Consider the following 12,750-nt stretch of genomic DNA (forward strand, 5'->3'; position numbering starts at 1 on the left):
ATGAGATAGGCTTCTGCTCCTGCCTGCTGAAATGGAGAAATCAGTTGCCTTAGGCGCCACCTTCGCTCCACTGCCTGGTGACAGGAGTCTGGTTTAGCAAAAAAGCTGATCCCATTTGCCCCTTTTTTGGAGTTAGGAGGGGCTTGATCGTAGATGAGTTGTCTTAGTAAAAAGTTTCCAAAATAAACTAGAAACACCCTTGGGTACCCACTTTCCGTGCCGCTGTTGCCGCCGCCGCGCTGACTCCTTAGGTTGAAGGGGAAGCGGTGGGCCCTCTGCACCTCTCGGTCCCAGTCCCAGGTAGGATGATCAGGAAAAGAGTCTCGTAGGAGCTTCACAATAAACCTTCTGGGGTCCTCCCCCTCTTTACCTTCTGGAATGCCCAGCAGGCGTAGGTTGTTCCTTCGCTGGGCGTTTTTCCTGCTCCTCCATCTTTGTCATTATATCTCCCAGGCAAGCGGTGTTTGCTTCGCTTTGCTTTTTGACTGCCGTAACCTCGGTCTTCAGATATTCTGTGCGCCCCTCTATCATAGTAACACGATCACTTATGTCTGTGCATGTTTTATTTAGACGTCTGAGGCCACCTTGCACTTTCTTAGCTGCACTCTTTGCTGCCTGGCTGTCCGCCCGCACCTCCTCTTGGAATTCTTTGATAGACGCTAGTATTGAAGCTAAAGAGGGTTCGGATGAATCAATGGCGGCTGGCAGTCTCTTTACCTTTTCCCAGTCAGTCTGCTGCGCCTTCTCGTCTTCATCCAGGGAGTAGGACATTTGCGAGTCTGAGTAGTCCCACTTCAGTTGGCTCCTTCTTTTTCCTTTGCTTCTTCCCTTTTTGGCACGCACTGTCCCTGTGTCTTTAGCCTGTTCCTCACTGTCGCCATCCCCTTCGCTTGAGCCAAGGCCCCCTTAGTCTGAAGATGTCCCGGTACCATCAGAGACAGAATAAAAATGTTCGGGCCCTACGTCCGGGGTCCAGGGTGCTTGAGAGCCAGCCGCTGCTTCCAGGGCCTGGATATAGTTGATTATCCCGGTCTCGGGTGTACTTAGTGGGGCTCGAGGCTTCTCAGACCTCTGTGCAAGCAGATCTCCCTTGTGTGTTCCGTTTAGACCCAGTTGGCTTGCCTGGTCAGTGTCGGTGTCCGCTGGGACAGATGAGGGAGGAAAGTCTTCCACTCCACCTTCTCATTCTGATGCAGCCACAGGGTTATTTTGAGACGATACCTCCAGCCCATGTACTACATCAATCTCAGGGTCCTGGGCTAATGTGGGTACAAGAGTTTTTGACGGGGTTATGTCCAGGTCTGCGGAGACTATCAGCAGAGGGTTATTGTTTGCACTAATGTTATGACTTAATCCTTTACTCTGTCCTTTAATCTGCCCTTTGGCCCCTTGGAAGATTTTAGCTAGTGTGGGCGCGCCGATTGTATTAGTACAGTCTTTGCCTGCGCCTGCGTCTGCCCCGGCCCCACCGGGTTTTCCAAGCTGTTTTTTAGTGTCACTAACCTCTTGCTGGGGTGCGGCTGTTGCAGGTGCCGCCCTCCATTGAAGCATTGTCTCGAGGCTCCGTGGCGTTCTTGGCTTTGCTCCCTCTCTTGATCCCCCTGCCGCTCATATTAATACAGTTTTTCAGGCCCCTCCGGGACTCCCCTGCTCCACACCACGAGCTGCAACCGGTCGCCAAGTTTCCCAGAATTATAAGGGCGGCCAGGGAGAAATCTGCCAACAGCCAGGTCAGCGTCTGTATGTAGTGGGTCCTCTGAGTCCGCTCCCGCTCCCGAGGATTGCGTGGGTCTCGAGGCAGAGAGTAGAAGCCCCAAGGACTTATTCTTTCCAAATCTACCGCTCTGCTTCTTCTTAGCTGCGCATCTCTCCTCGCTGCCTGCCAGCGCCTCTGCTCGCGCATCGCAGGCCGCCTAGCCAAGCGTACGCAACTGGCGTGAGGCGGATGGCTGCTCGACCGCTCTTCACTCCGGAACCATCATTGCTCCCAAATTACTCCAACTGAAGGAGTAGATCTGCTTTCCGTTCTCAAGTTTCGAGTTCATGACGAAAACTTGGTCCCTAAAGATAATGAATTAGCTGATTTAATGATGTTGAATTTACACCAACACATTACATGCTCAGATCACATAAAACAAAATCCCTTAGATCTGATCTGGGCGTATAATTCGAATTTACTGAATATAATCATCCCTCCTTGCATATGGTCCAATCAGTATTTGATCAGCGTTTGTATTCCGGTAGATTTTTCTAACTTGATCCACAAGCAGGAAATGAAACCATACACACATGGTGATACATTAATACAGAGCCAGTGTTATCAACACTTTCAAACCCCTCCCCCCTCTTAATAATCCACTCTGTGGCTCAGACATGCTAGTGACCCACACCCCTCAAATCCAACAGCGTGTTATAAACCTCACCAGACCAGTGCCCTGGTACAAGCCAGAGTTAAAGGAGGCAAAACCTGCATTGCATCGACACTGGCGGGAAAGGGGAAACACCCAACACATCGGGGTCAAAACATCGCGGTGCTGTCGCACCGCGACTTTGACATCGCATGGTCGTTCACATCGCATGCTATTACTACGCATGCGATGTTAAGGTGGCTACAGAAACGGGCTTTTCCGAAAGAAAATTCAAGGGATGCAAACAGTTGACTTTTAAAAGGGCGCCAAACAAATGCAAAAGAAACGCAGAAACGGGCTTTTCCAAAAGAAATGTATCGGATTAAATTAAAATGCTATGTTAAACAAATGCAAAAAAAAGCAGAAACTGGCTTTTCCATCAGATGCAAACATGCAGCGTGTATTATGCAGTTCCAATGAATGCTATATACAATGATACCTGTTCTATCACATTGTACTCAGTCATTCTACGACATGTGCTAAAATATGACATTTCACAACCCAACTGAACTCAGTCTATATGCACTTAATTTTCCTTACATGCTCAATGTAAAAGGTACCCACTAAGACATGTCGCAAGCTGCGATGACGTAATACTGGATCGTGTAATGCTGGACCAATCTTTTCTGAAGCCTTACTGGATTCTATACTGTTCTCGACAGGGCAGACTCCAAAACAAATAAAGACTAACCTCAGGAACACAAAAATAATAACTTCAAAGTCCCTGTCAGTGCGTAGAAAAACATACGGTTTACACAAGACAATCTATGTGGTATCAATCTACTTGCGACACCTAGAACTTTTGCGGAAGAGAATCTTGTCTGATGCACATCTCTTTAACGCTTTCATGCACGAACCAGATCATAGTAGACGCACTGCTTAGCCTCTGGTCTGGACGTTGAGCGTACTTGGCAAAGAATAGACTGTCGATGGCGGTGCCAAGTAAATGTCTGGTGGTCCACTGCAGTCTATGGGTTACATCTGGTTAAGTAGATTTTAGTCCTGGCGCGGAATTGTGGTCCATCAGATGTTGTTTAATTGTTCTTTTTCGAAGGTGTAGCTGTTTGTGTTCATTATATCACTGTAGTCTAGTCCCAGCATTGTAGGAGAAATTCAGCACAGAAGCACACCTGACACGAGCACAGAAGCACACCTGACGCATGGCGGTGGGGATGGATGGTGGATGGATGCATGGATGGGTGCTGGGTGGGTGGATGGATGAATGGATGATGGCAGACCGTATGGTGGATGGATGCATGGATGGGTGGGGGGGATGAATGGATGGATGATGGCGGACCGTATGGTGGGTGGATGCATGGACGCCTGACACATGGAGGGGGATGGATGAATGGGCGGATGAATGGATGGATGGATGAATGGATGGATGGATGATGGCGGACCGTATGGTGGATGGATGCATGGGTGGGTGGGGGGGATGGATGCATGGGTGGGTGGGGGGATGGATGAATGGCTGGATGGCTGAATGGATGGATGGATGGATGAATGAATGCTCAGTCTCGCATGGCGGACCATATGGTGGATGGATGCATGGGTGGGTGGGGGGGATGAATGGATGGATGAATGGATGGATGGATGAATGAATGCTCAGCCTCGCAGATGGGGACGGGGAGGAGGAGCAGGCATATGGGGTGAGAGCGTGCACGCATGGCCATACAACATGCATTGTGAGAAATACCTTTGACAAATGAAAAAAATAAGCCACGTACAAAAACACACGTTCTGTTTTTGGAACCATTTCGATTGCTTTAGCGACACAGTTCAAGGTGAGCAACACGCATATTATCAATCATTTTTAGTCTGAGGATCACCATGTTTTCGGCCTTCTCACAAGGCGAAACTCCAATTTTTCACACAACGCTCCATTGCATGAAGGATAGGGCCTCTGAGACTGTATTTGTTCTTACTAACATTTCTCTTATACATTGCCCTTATCATTGCTCATTCCATATTTATATAGTTCCACACCAGCGTGTGTTTACGTTTACGGTCACTTATCCCCTTAGGATTCAAGCCATCTTCATTCGTGTCCACTTCCTTGATTTCTTGATTGAACTGTCTCACTTTTGCCTTGGGCCTGTCTCCCTCTCCTCTTCCCTCCCTTTCTGCCTTACCCCGTTGTTTGCTTCTTTTTATTGCTTTTCACTCTTTTCTCCCCGTCCTCTCTTCTAGCGCTGTCTCCCTGCCTCTCTCTTTCTGCCTCCCTTTCTCCTCCCTCCCTCCCAGGGATGCTCTGTAAGTACATGCCGGATCCGCCCTAAGATCTGTCCATCTAAGCAGCGGCGCATCTATCAGTGTCACCCCCACTGCACGATGCAGCAACAGTGCACATGGCAGCCGAGAGCCGCAGTTCACTGGCAATCACTAGCGTAGAGCGCTGTGCACGGATCAGTGAGCGCAGTGCACGGATCACAGAGAGCAGTGCATGGACCAGTGAGCGCAGTGCACGGATCACAGAGAGCAGTGCATGGATCAGTGTGCGCAGTGCACGGATCACTGTGTTAAAATAAAGGTTTGAGTCGGGGACAATCGATATTTGCCCGGCGGTATTGCCTCTGTGACCCTCGAATTATTTAATAAATGAAGAGGCAGGCGCTGGAGACTGGAAAGCAGGAAACAAGGTTTTTTTATTCTCTCCGGAGGAGAACACAGCAAAACGGACAGCAGGTATCGTTCTGAGGTGCTCTAACTTATGTTTGAGGCCTGGCCCCTTATATACAGTGTTTGCGGTTTTTATTACAGTTTACACACTCATGATAAAGCTTTGATGTACGGAAAGACATTCCCGGAAACCCCCCTCCGGGCCCGTTCCCACACATATTTACAGTAGAGGTCCCCATCCTGGTCACAACAGGTGATGAGTATCGCGCAGCTGGATATTCCGTCAATTCATGGAATGCGGGGTTCGATCGGATCTCATGGGGTGGGGGCTTTGATCAACCAGGGGATCCCTTGATGGGGGAAGCTTTCTATTGTACGGGGAGGGGCAAGGAACAGTATCGGCAGAGCTGGGTGTCGGCCTGGTAACGAGGAAGACAAACGGGCACACGGGGAAAAAAGGGGTTTGCATCTAAGGGCCGGGGATCATGAAAGGGAAGAAGGGAGGTGTCGCGCTGGGAACAGGATGAGGGCCTGGGGCAGAGCAGCCCTGAAGAGGGGTTTATGATTCAAGGCAGGTGCAAGCAGGGGGGTTGGTCAGCGTGCGGGCTTGGTGAGGGTGAAGGGCTATGTCAGGGGCCAGCGGCATGCAAGAGGGTTTGTTCTGATCAGGGCATCTTAAAATGGCGGGTGCGCACGACAAAAGTGTGGCATCAGGGGAAGAGGCAAGATGGCGCAGATAATGTTCACCAAACCGTACTAGTTTTCAACAACTGAGAGCAGTGCATGGATCACTGAGCACAGGGCGGGCGCAGTATGCAGATCTAAGAGCACAGCAAGCCTTGTCAGGAGCTCATGGTGCACAGTTCAAGGTGTACAGGTTCCAGGGCGCAGTGCGGTGCCCCGACCTCTCTTCACAGTGTACAGGCCAGCGCTCAGTGCAGTGGAGCGAACATAGTTTACTGTGTACAGATTCCAGAGGGCAGTGCAGTGCTCCGAACTCAGTTCACAGTGTACCGGTTACAGGGCATATTGGAGTGAAGCAGGCATAGCCCCTTAGCAACGTAGTGTTAAATAACTAGAACCAATAGAAATTGGCTGTAGGGCACAAACATCGCATCGTTATGTCACGCGATGTAATGATGGCGATGTAACACGCGATCCAATTAAAAGGCCGCATTAGCGGCGCAACAACGCGCGATGTTTCAATTGCCGATGTCATTGCTGTTGCGATTTAAAAGCCGCGATGTAAATGCGCGCGATATCTATGTCCGCGATATCGAGTCATACAACCGCGGGAAAGTGATGCTAAAGAGAGCAAAATCACATTTTTAAATTGAGCTTGAGGAATATAAAGGCAACCCCGTTCCATGCAAAGTCCTCTTAATAGGCAAAACAAATCTTAGAAGCAAATGAAAATTGTTTTTTGAAATCCTGAATGATTAGTCGATCCCAGATGAAATGAGAACTTCCCTGACTCCTATTGAGGCATTCTGTGACAATCTAAATACTTAACAAAAACATTCTTTAAAGATAGTATAAACAAATACAGCAGCAGTAATTCTGAAGTTGAGTATGAAAAAACTCAACCACCTTATCCATGTTTGAAGAAATAAACAGGCTTCATGAATTTAATGATCAAGGTCAAATCTGGGTCACCACTGACCCTTGCCCTCCAGCAGTCATGGAATCTCTGACCTCATCAATCAATCAATCAGCATTTATAAGGCACAACCCAAGGGTATCTGGGCGCTGCGGGTGCTGCGTCTCCATCTAAAAGCCATGTCTTGAGCAATCCCCTGCAGAGCGTTTTCATCAATTCAGCAGCTCAAGCTATCGCTCCAAGCGCGTTTCAAAATGCTGTAGAGCTCTTGATACTGAAAAACCAGGGAGAAGTCGCGGATATAACCAAGAATTTCAGGGCAATACCTCTGCTCCCTTAACCTGCAAAAACTATTGGCCAGAGAACTGTGTTCAAGAGGTTCCAGGCTTTATAACTACACCAGCTCTCAGATAATTATTATCAATTGAATGTCAGCCTCACCATTCCAGTCTCAAAATATGATTCAATTTGATGATTACTTGATGAGGTTGAATCAGCTAAAACTGAATATTGACCAAACTGAGATTGTAATTTGAAAGAATAAGACCAACGTTTGGAGCCAACTTTACTCTCCAACAAAAATGAGATTGCTACCGGAGCCTAACCCACAGCTAAAAGCCTCTGAGTGATAATCAATAGCAATCTTAGCAAGAACCAGCAGGCTACAGATTTGTGCTGAAACTGCTTCCGAAACTAACCCCACTCCTCCCACAATCAATAGCGGTGGCCGCAGTCCTATCTAGATCTCATTATGCCAACAGAGTATATGTAAGAATACCCCATATCACCATTCATAGACTACAAGTAATTCACAGTGACGCAGCTTGTGTACTACATCATCTTCAGAGGTGGGCACGCGCCACACCTATATTGAAATATCAAATCCACTATCAATCCCACTGCCTCAGCCCTAAAGGGTTGTGATGTCTAGCCCCTCACGTCATTGCAAACCAGGTGGAAATGCATACACCCGTAGAAAAGCAGAGATCTCCTCACTTGAATTTACTTGCTATTGCAAAATTATAGAGCATCAGATCAGGTGGACGCAGCTTTGGTACAAGTTCCTTTCATCCAGAAATCTGACAGCCCACAAGCCTATTCAGACTAGATTCTTCCCCGTTATGGTTCGTTTTCTCCTCTTTTATGTATTTCTTATTCAGTTCCAAGAAACCCCCAGTTGAACATGCTCTCTATATATGCAATGACATAACACCCATTTTGTAGATCCTGTAGAGGTTTGGTATGTTGGCGTGTGCTTCCGTCACTGACCTGAATACTGCAAAAGAGAAGTGTACAGTGCAAGTGAGGATGATAGCGCAGTCTTGTCTGCCAGGGTATTATAAAACTTTCATTGCTGCAAGGCTGTTACAGTATTCTCTTTTTCTGGTTGCACAGTGTACTATTTGAGCAGACCAAGGAACAGACGTAATGTTGGAAACACATTTTAAATCCGTGCCTTTCATAATATATGAACTATGTTGCGGGTATTGTGAAACTTTGATGATACATTTTTTTTCAGGTTTTAGAAATTCGCAATTTTCTCTGATCAGGAGAATTTTGACCTAACTGTCGTGTGATAACGTGTTGTCTTTTCTTTTTTCCTCTCCTCTGCAGACACTTGAGACTTGCACATCAATTAACCAGAATGGGCAGAAGACGGGCTCCAGAAAAGAAAGTGACAGTGCAGTGTTCACGTGAATCCGTAAGAGCCACAGTCCCATCTTTACCTCTTCATTACATCTCAACTTCAAGAATCCGAAATGATGCTCAGAGGGACCAGGACCTGGAACCGCTTTCGGAGAACGTGTCCCACATTATTCTTCTATCCATGCTGGAGGAGTTGGAAGCCAAACTGGATAACTTGATGAATACTGTGGAGAGCGTACCTTCTAGAGTCGCTGGGCTGATTAAGAAAATCTGGATAGAAAAGGATCAAGGTTATCTAGATAATGGTGCAGTGTCTTTGGAGATGGTCTGTCCGTCGAGCATTAGAGATTGTGCTGTTACCCAGTCTCCTGTGACACCTCAACTGGACAGGTCAGAGGAACCGAGCTTGTGTCTTCAGCCGGTGTTCTCTGATGGGCATGCACCAAAGCAGGAGTGTACGCTCTCCTCGCCAACTGATGTTAAAGGGCGTCCAGAGGAGCCAAGCCTTTGTCTACAGCCGCTGTTGCATGATCGACGTCACCCACAGCAGGAGCAGTGCTTGCAACCTGGGTTTCCAGATAGAAATGGAGTACAGCTGGATTGTCCTCTATCCCGGTGCCCTCAGACAGATCCTTCATGCAGATCACAGGAGGCAAAGCTGTGTCTTCACTCAGAATTTGTTGATGGGCAGAGACCACAGCAAGACCAGAGCGTACAATTAGCGTTCCCAGAAGAGTGGGAGCCAGATGAGCCCCTGAAGCAAGAACCATCTCCATTGTCTGATAATAGCTGGGACCAACAACAGAACCTCTGCCCACACCCACTAATTCCTGATGGACACGAACCACAGCAAAACCACTGTATAGAACCCGCCCTGCCAGATGGGAATGGACCTGATGATCCCTTGGAGGAAGAATTGATGTGTTCTGATTTTCAAGATCGCCAGGAGAACCAGTGCCTACAATCCATGTCACCTGATGGGAAGTCATCAGACGAACACTTAGAGTCTGGGCTATTGTCCTTTGATGAGTTGGGGTCACAACAAACCCAGTGCCTACAGCAACACCTATGCTTGAAGCAGGAACTTCCTTATGCGCAGGATCCAAACGTGAACTATGAGCTAGAATCTATGCGTCCTGAAGCACAGGAACCAGATACGAATGACAATCTAGAACCGGCCTGTACAGATGCACACCGTTCAGATCAGAAGTACAAGCTAGAACCACTGCACACTGTGGCACAGAACCGAGAGCTAGAGTCAGTGCTTCCTGAAGCACAGAAACCAGATCAGAACGACGAGCTTGAACAGACCTGTGCAGATGCACATGGTTCAGATCAAAAGTACAAGCTAGAACCTCCCTGTACTGATGCAGAGGGTTCAGATCAGAACTACATACTCGAACCACTGCACCCTGAATCGCAGCATCAACATCAGAACTGCAAGGCAGAACTGCTCTGTCCTGATGAGCGGGGTCAGTGGGTGCCTCCATCATTCCTAGGACTGGATACTGCAGATGAAGATTCAATTGCGAGAGGAAATAAAAAATCACATTTAGTGCTGTTCGAAGCTACCCAAGGTATGTGTTTTACTATAAATGGTCTCTCTGAGTGCATACTAACACATGTAACCTCTTCAAAATGCGTATGGGCAGATTTTAGAAGTCTCTGAGGGGGAGGATTAGGGTTTGGATGGAACCCACTGAGCGATAAAGACCCCCAGAGTACGAGTACACAGGGTGCAGATGTTTCCCTGCATTCTCCTCCTCTGGTTCCACAAAGTACTGCATCCTCCCTGTGTAGAAACAGGCCTGGTAATGGGACTCTGCATGAGACAAACAGGCCAGTAGCTCTTCTCGTTCCTTGTTCGTCCCCATTCCAGGTTGAGCAACTGGAAATAGCGCAATTCATGGGAGGAATTACTGGCCAGAATCACACGTAATAGTTGGATACAAGTGATGTGGCGTTCATTGAGAATAGCAGGCATGCGCAGTCTGGAGAGGGAACTGTGTTTCCAGTTGCACAGTTACATTGGGTAAGACGCAGTCGTCTCCAGTTCCTGATATGAAAATACTAGTCTGTATTCGGCCTCAACAGCAGGGCCGACCAGGGATGTTGTTGTCACTGCAGGGTTCTCCTGGAGTGCACACCACCTCATGATAGACAGATACACAAATGTTATGGAACTCTGAGGTCACTTGCAATAATCTTATTATATGCACCAGGTGGTACTTTATCCCGTATAATACATGGTCACACCATCGCCTTTCCCACAAAGCTTGGTGTGTAGCTCCTACATATGCAGCAGCTAACATGTTTGCAAACATGAAGAATGAACCTTAAACCTCTTGTGCAAAAGTAAAAATAAAAACTGTTAGATATTTGTTGCAAAAAGATGTTAGAAACAGTTCAATAAAAGTCCATTTAAAACAAAAAGCTGCAGTAGCTCGAGACGTGTAGAAACATGCAGAAAGGTTCCACCCTTCCTTCATCTAAGGAAACTAATAAACATATTCCCTCTGCTTCTCATAGTAAACTAGTAACATACAGCAGAAGTAATAAAAGCAAAGTTATGTTTGTTGCTGTAAACAGCTGCTTCAATTATGCTTCGTGACTTGACCTTCTTTTCACATCAGCTGCTGGCGCTGGCAGCAGGCATTGTGCCCTAAGGACTCGACTGTAAAAATATATAAAAGCTGAGTTCTGACGTCTTTTATTCATAATCACTGACTTTCGTGCATCACAAATTCCTGATTATAAAGAAATTAGAGACTGCCATTTATACAGGGATTACAGAATCCCATGTAATATAATTATATATATACACATATAATAACTTTGGCACAGTTCAATGAATCTTCACAAAACTATTTGTGATTGGCATGGCTAGTTTCATGCAGTGTTTTTTTGTGGTCCTCAAATTAAGCCGCTAGTCATTTAAGATAGAGCTAGCGGGACCTTTAGCCCATGAATGGTCCGTGCATCTGGACTCGCGGACACAAATGTAAAAATATATTGGATCTGATTGGATGAGGGAGCTTTTTCGTCCATCCATTTCGGATACGTAAACCCAAAGTTGGGCCTGCGGACCTGAAGCTCCCTGATTGGCTGGCTATATCTTGAACCATTACATGATGAAGAGACTTGTTCCCCGCATCCTGTAAAAATACTAAAGAAGCCATAAAGAGCCGTGGTGCCTTCCTGTCTCTCCCTGGCACAGGGGCTGCCTAATGTTAAAATGTAGAAAGAAATTGCTGATTTTGAACAGAGGTTGGATTCCACATCATGACCCTTGAGGTCCGCAAACCTTAGGCAGGTGTCTGAGCAGGCACAGTAATTGGCCTTGTACCCTGGTGGACATTTGTGATGTTCGGAGACCTGCTGCTCGGTCTGAAACCCTGTCGATGTCGAATAAGGATACACAAGTTTGCAAGGGTCTGAGAACCCCAAGAAAGTGTCCGGGAACCCTTAAAAATAAAAAATAAAAAAACATAAGCCAGGCCCTTTAGGGAATCCCCTGCTGTGCCCGGGCCCCGTTGAACAGCTGTGCCTGCTTGGTGTTGGCTGCAGGGAACTGCTGCGTGTGTATATGATGGGGGGGAAAACATTGAAAACAAGCATTGGCAAAACAAATAGGTGTCTCCTATCTGAAAGCTATTGACTTTGGCACCGAGTTTTAGCCATTATGTACACCAGTGTGACTGCTGTTTGGCATGGCTAAAGGTTAGTGGCACATGGTCGGGTGGGTTAGATAGAAGGGGGATAGATTGGAGTAGATTAGAGTGCAGTATATTGGGGTAGTTTGGATTGCGGTACATTGGACTCGAGTAGAGTTATATTGAGTGGTGTAGGGTAGATTGGGTTGGGGTGGGGTAGAGTGTGGTGGAATTGATTGGAGTAGATTTGAGTGGGGTAGATTGGATGGGGTAGATTGGGATAGGTAAGTTTGAGATGGAGTGGGGTAAGGTAGATTGGAGTAGGGTGGAGTGGATTAGATTAGACTGGAATGAGGTAGGTTTGGGTAGAGTGGGGTGGAGTCGAATTGGATAGATTGGAGTGGAGTGTTGTGGGGTAGATTAGGGTGTAGTGGAATGGGGTAGATTGGGTGGATTGTAGTAGGGTGGTTTGGATGGAGAGGGATAGATTGGGTGGAGTGGGGTAGATTACAGTGGAGTACAGTAGATTATGGTAGATTGGAGTTGGGTAGATTGTGGTAGGAGTGTAGATGAGTTGAATAGATTGCAGTTGGATAAATTGAAATGGAGTTGGGTAAATTGGACTGAAGTAGAGTGAGGTATATTGGGGTGAAGTCAGTTAGATTGGAGTAGATTAGAGTTGGGGTAGATTGAAGTGGAGTGGGGTAGACTGGGGTATATTGGAGCAGAGTGGGGTAAATCTGAGTGGAGTGCGGTAGATTGGGGTGGAGTCGGGTAGATTGGGTTAGATTGAGTGTATTACGGTAGATTGGAGTGGAATGGG

General features: G+C 47.1%; 1 protein-coding gene across 1 annotated transcript in view; it reads left to right on the forward strand.

Annotated features, from left to right (window-relative positions):
• Positions 1–8,272: 8,272 nt before the first annotated feature.
• LOC144758410 (uncharacterized) overlaps positions 8,273–12,750 on the forward strand; it is a 113,726-nt gene continuing 109,248 nt past the window's right edge. Inside the window, exon 1 of the mRNA XM_078646425.1 lies at positions 8,273–9,851. Within this exon, the coding sequence (XP_078502551.1) occupies positions 8,273–9,851 (1,579 nt within the window). The remainder of the gene's footprint in view (positions 9,852–12,750) is intronic.

This window comes from Lissotriton helveticus, chromosome 1_1 (genome assembly GCF_964261635.1).
Source record: "Lissotriton helveticus chromosome 1_1, aLisHel1.1, whole genome shotgun sequence".
In the NCBI taxonomy this organism is placed as follows: Eukaryota; Metazoa; Chordata; class Amphibia; order Caudata; family Salamandridae; genus Lissotriton; species Lissotriton helveticus.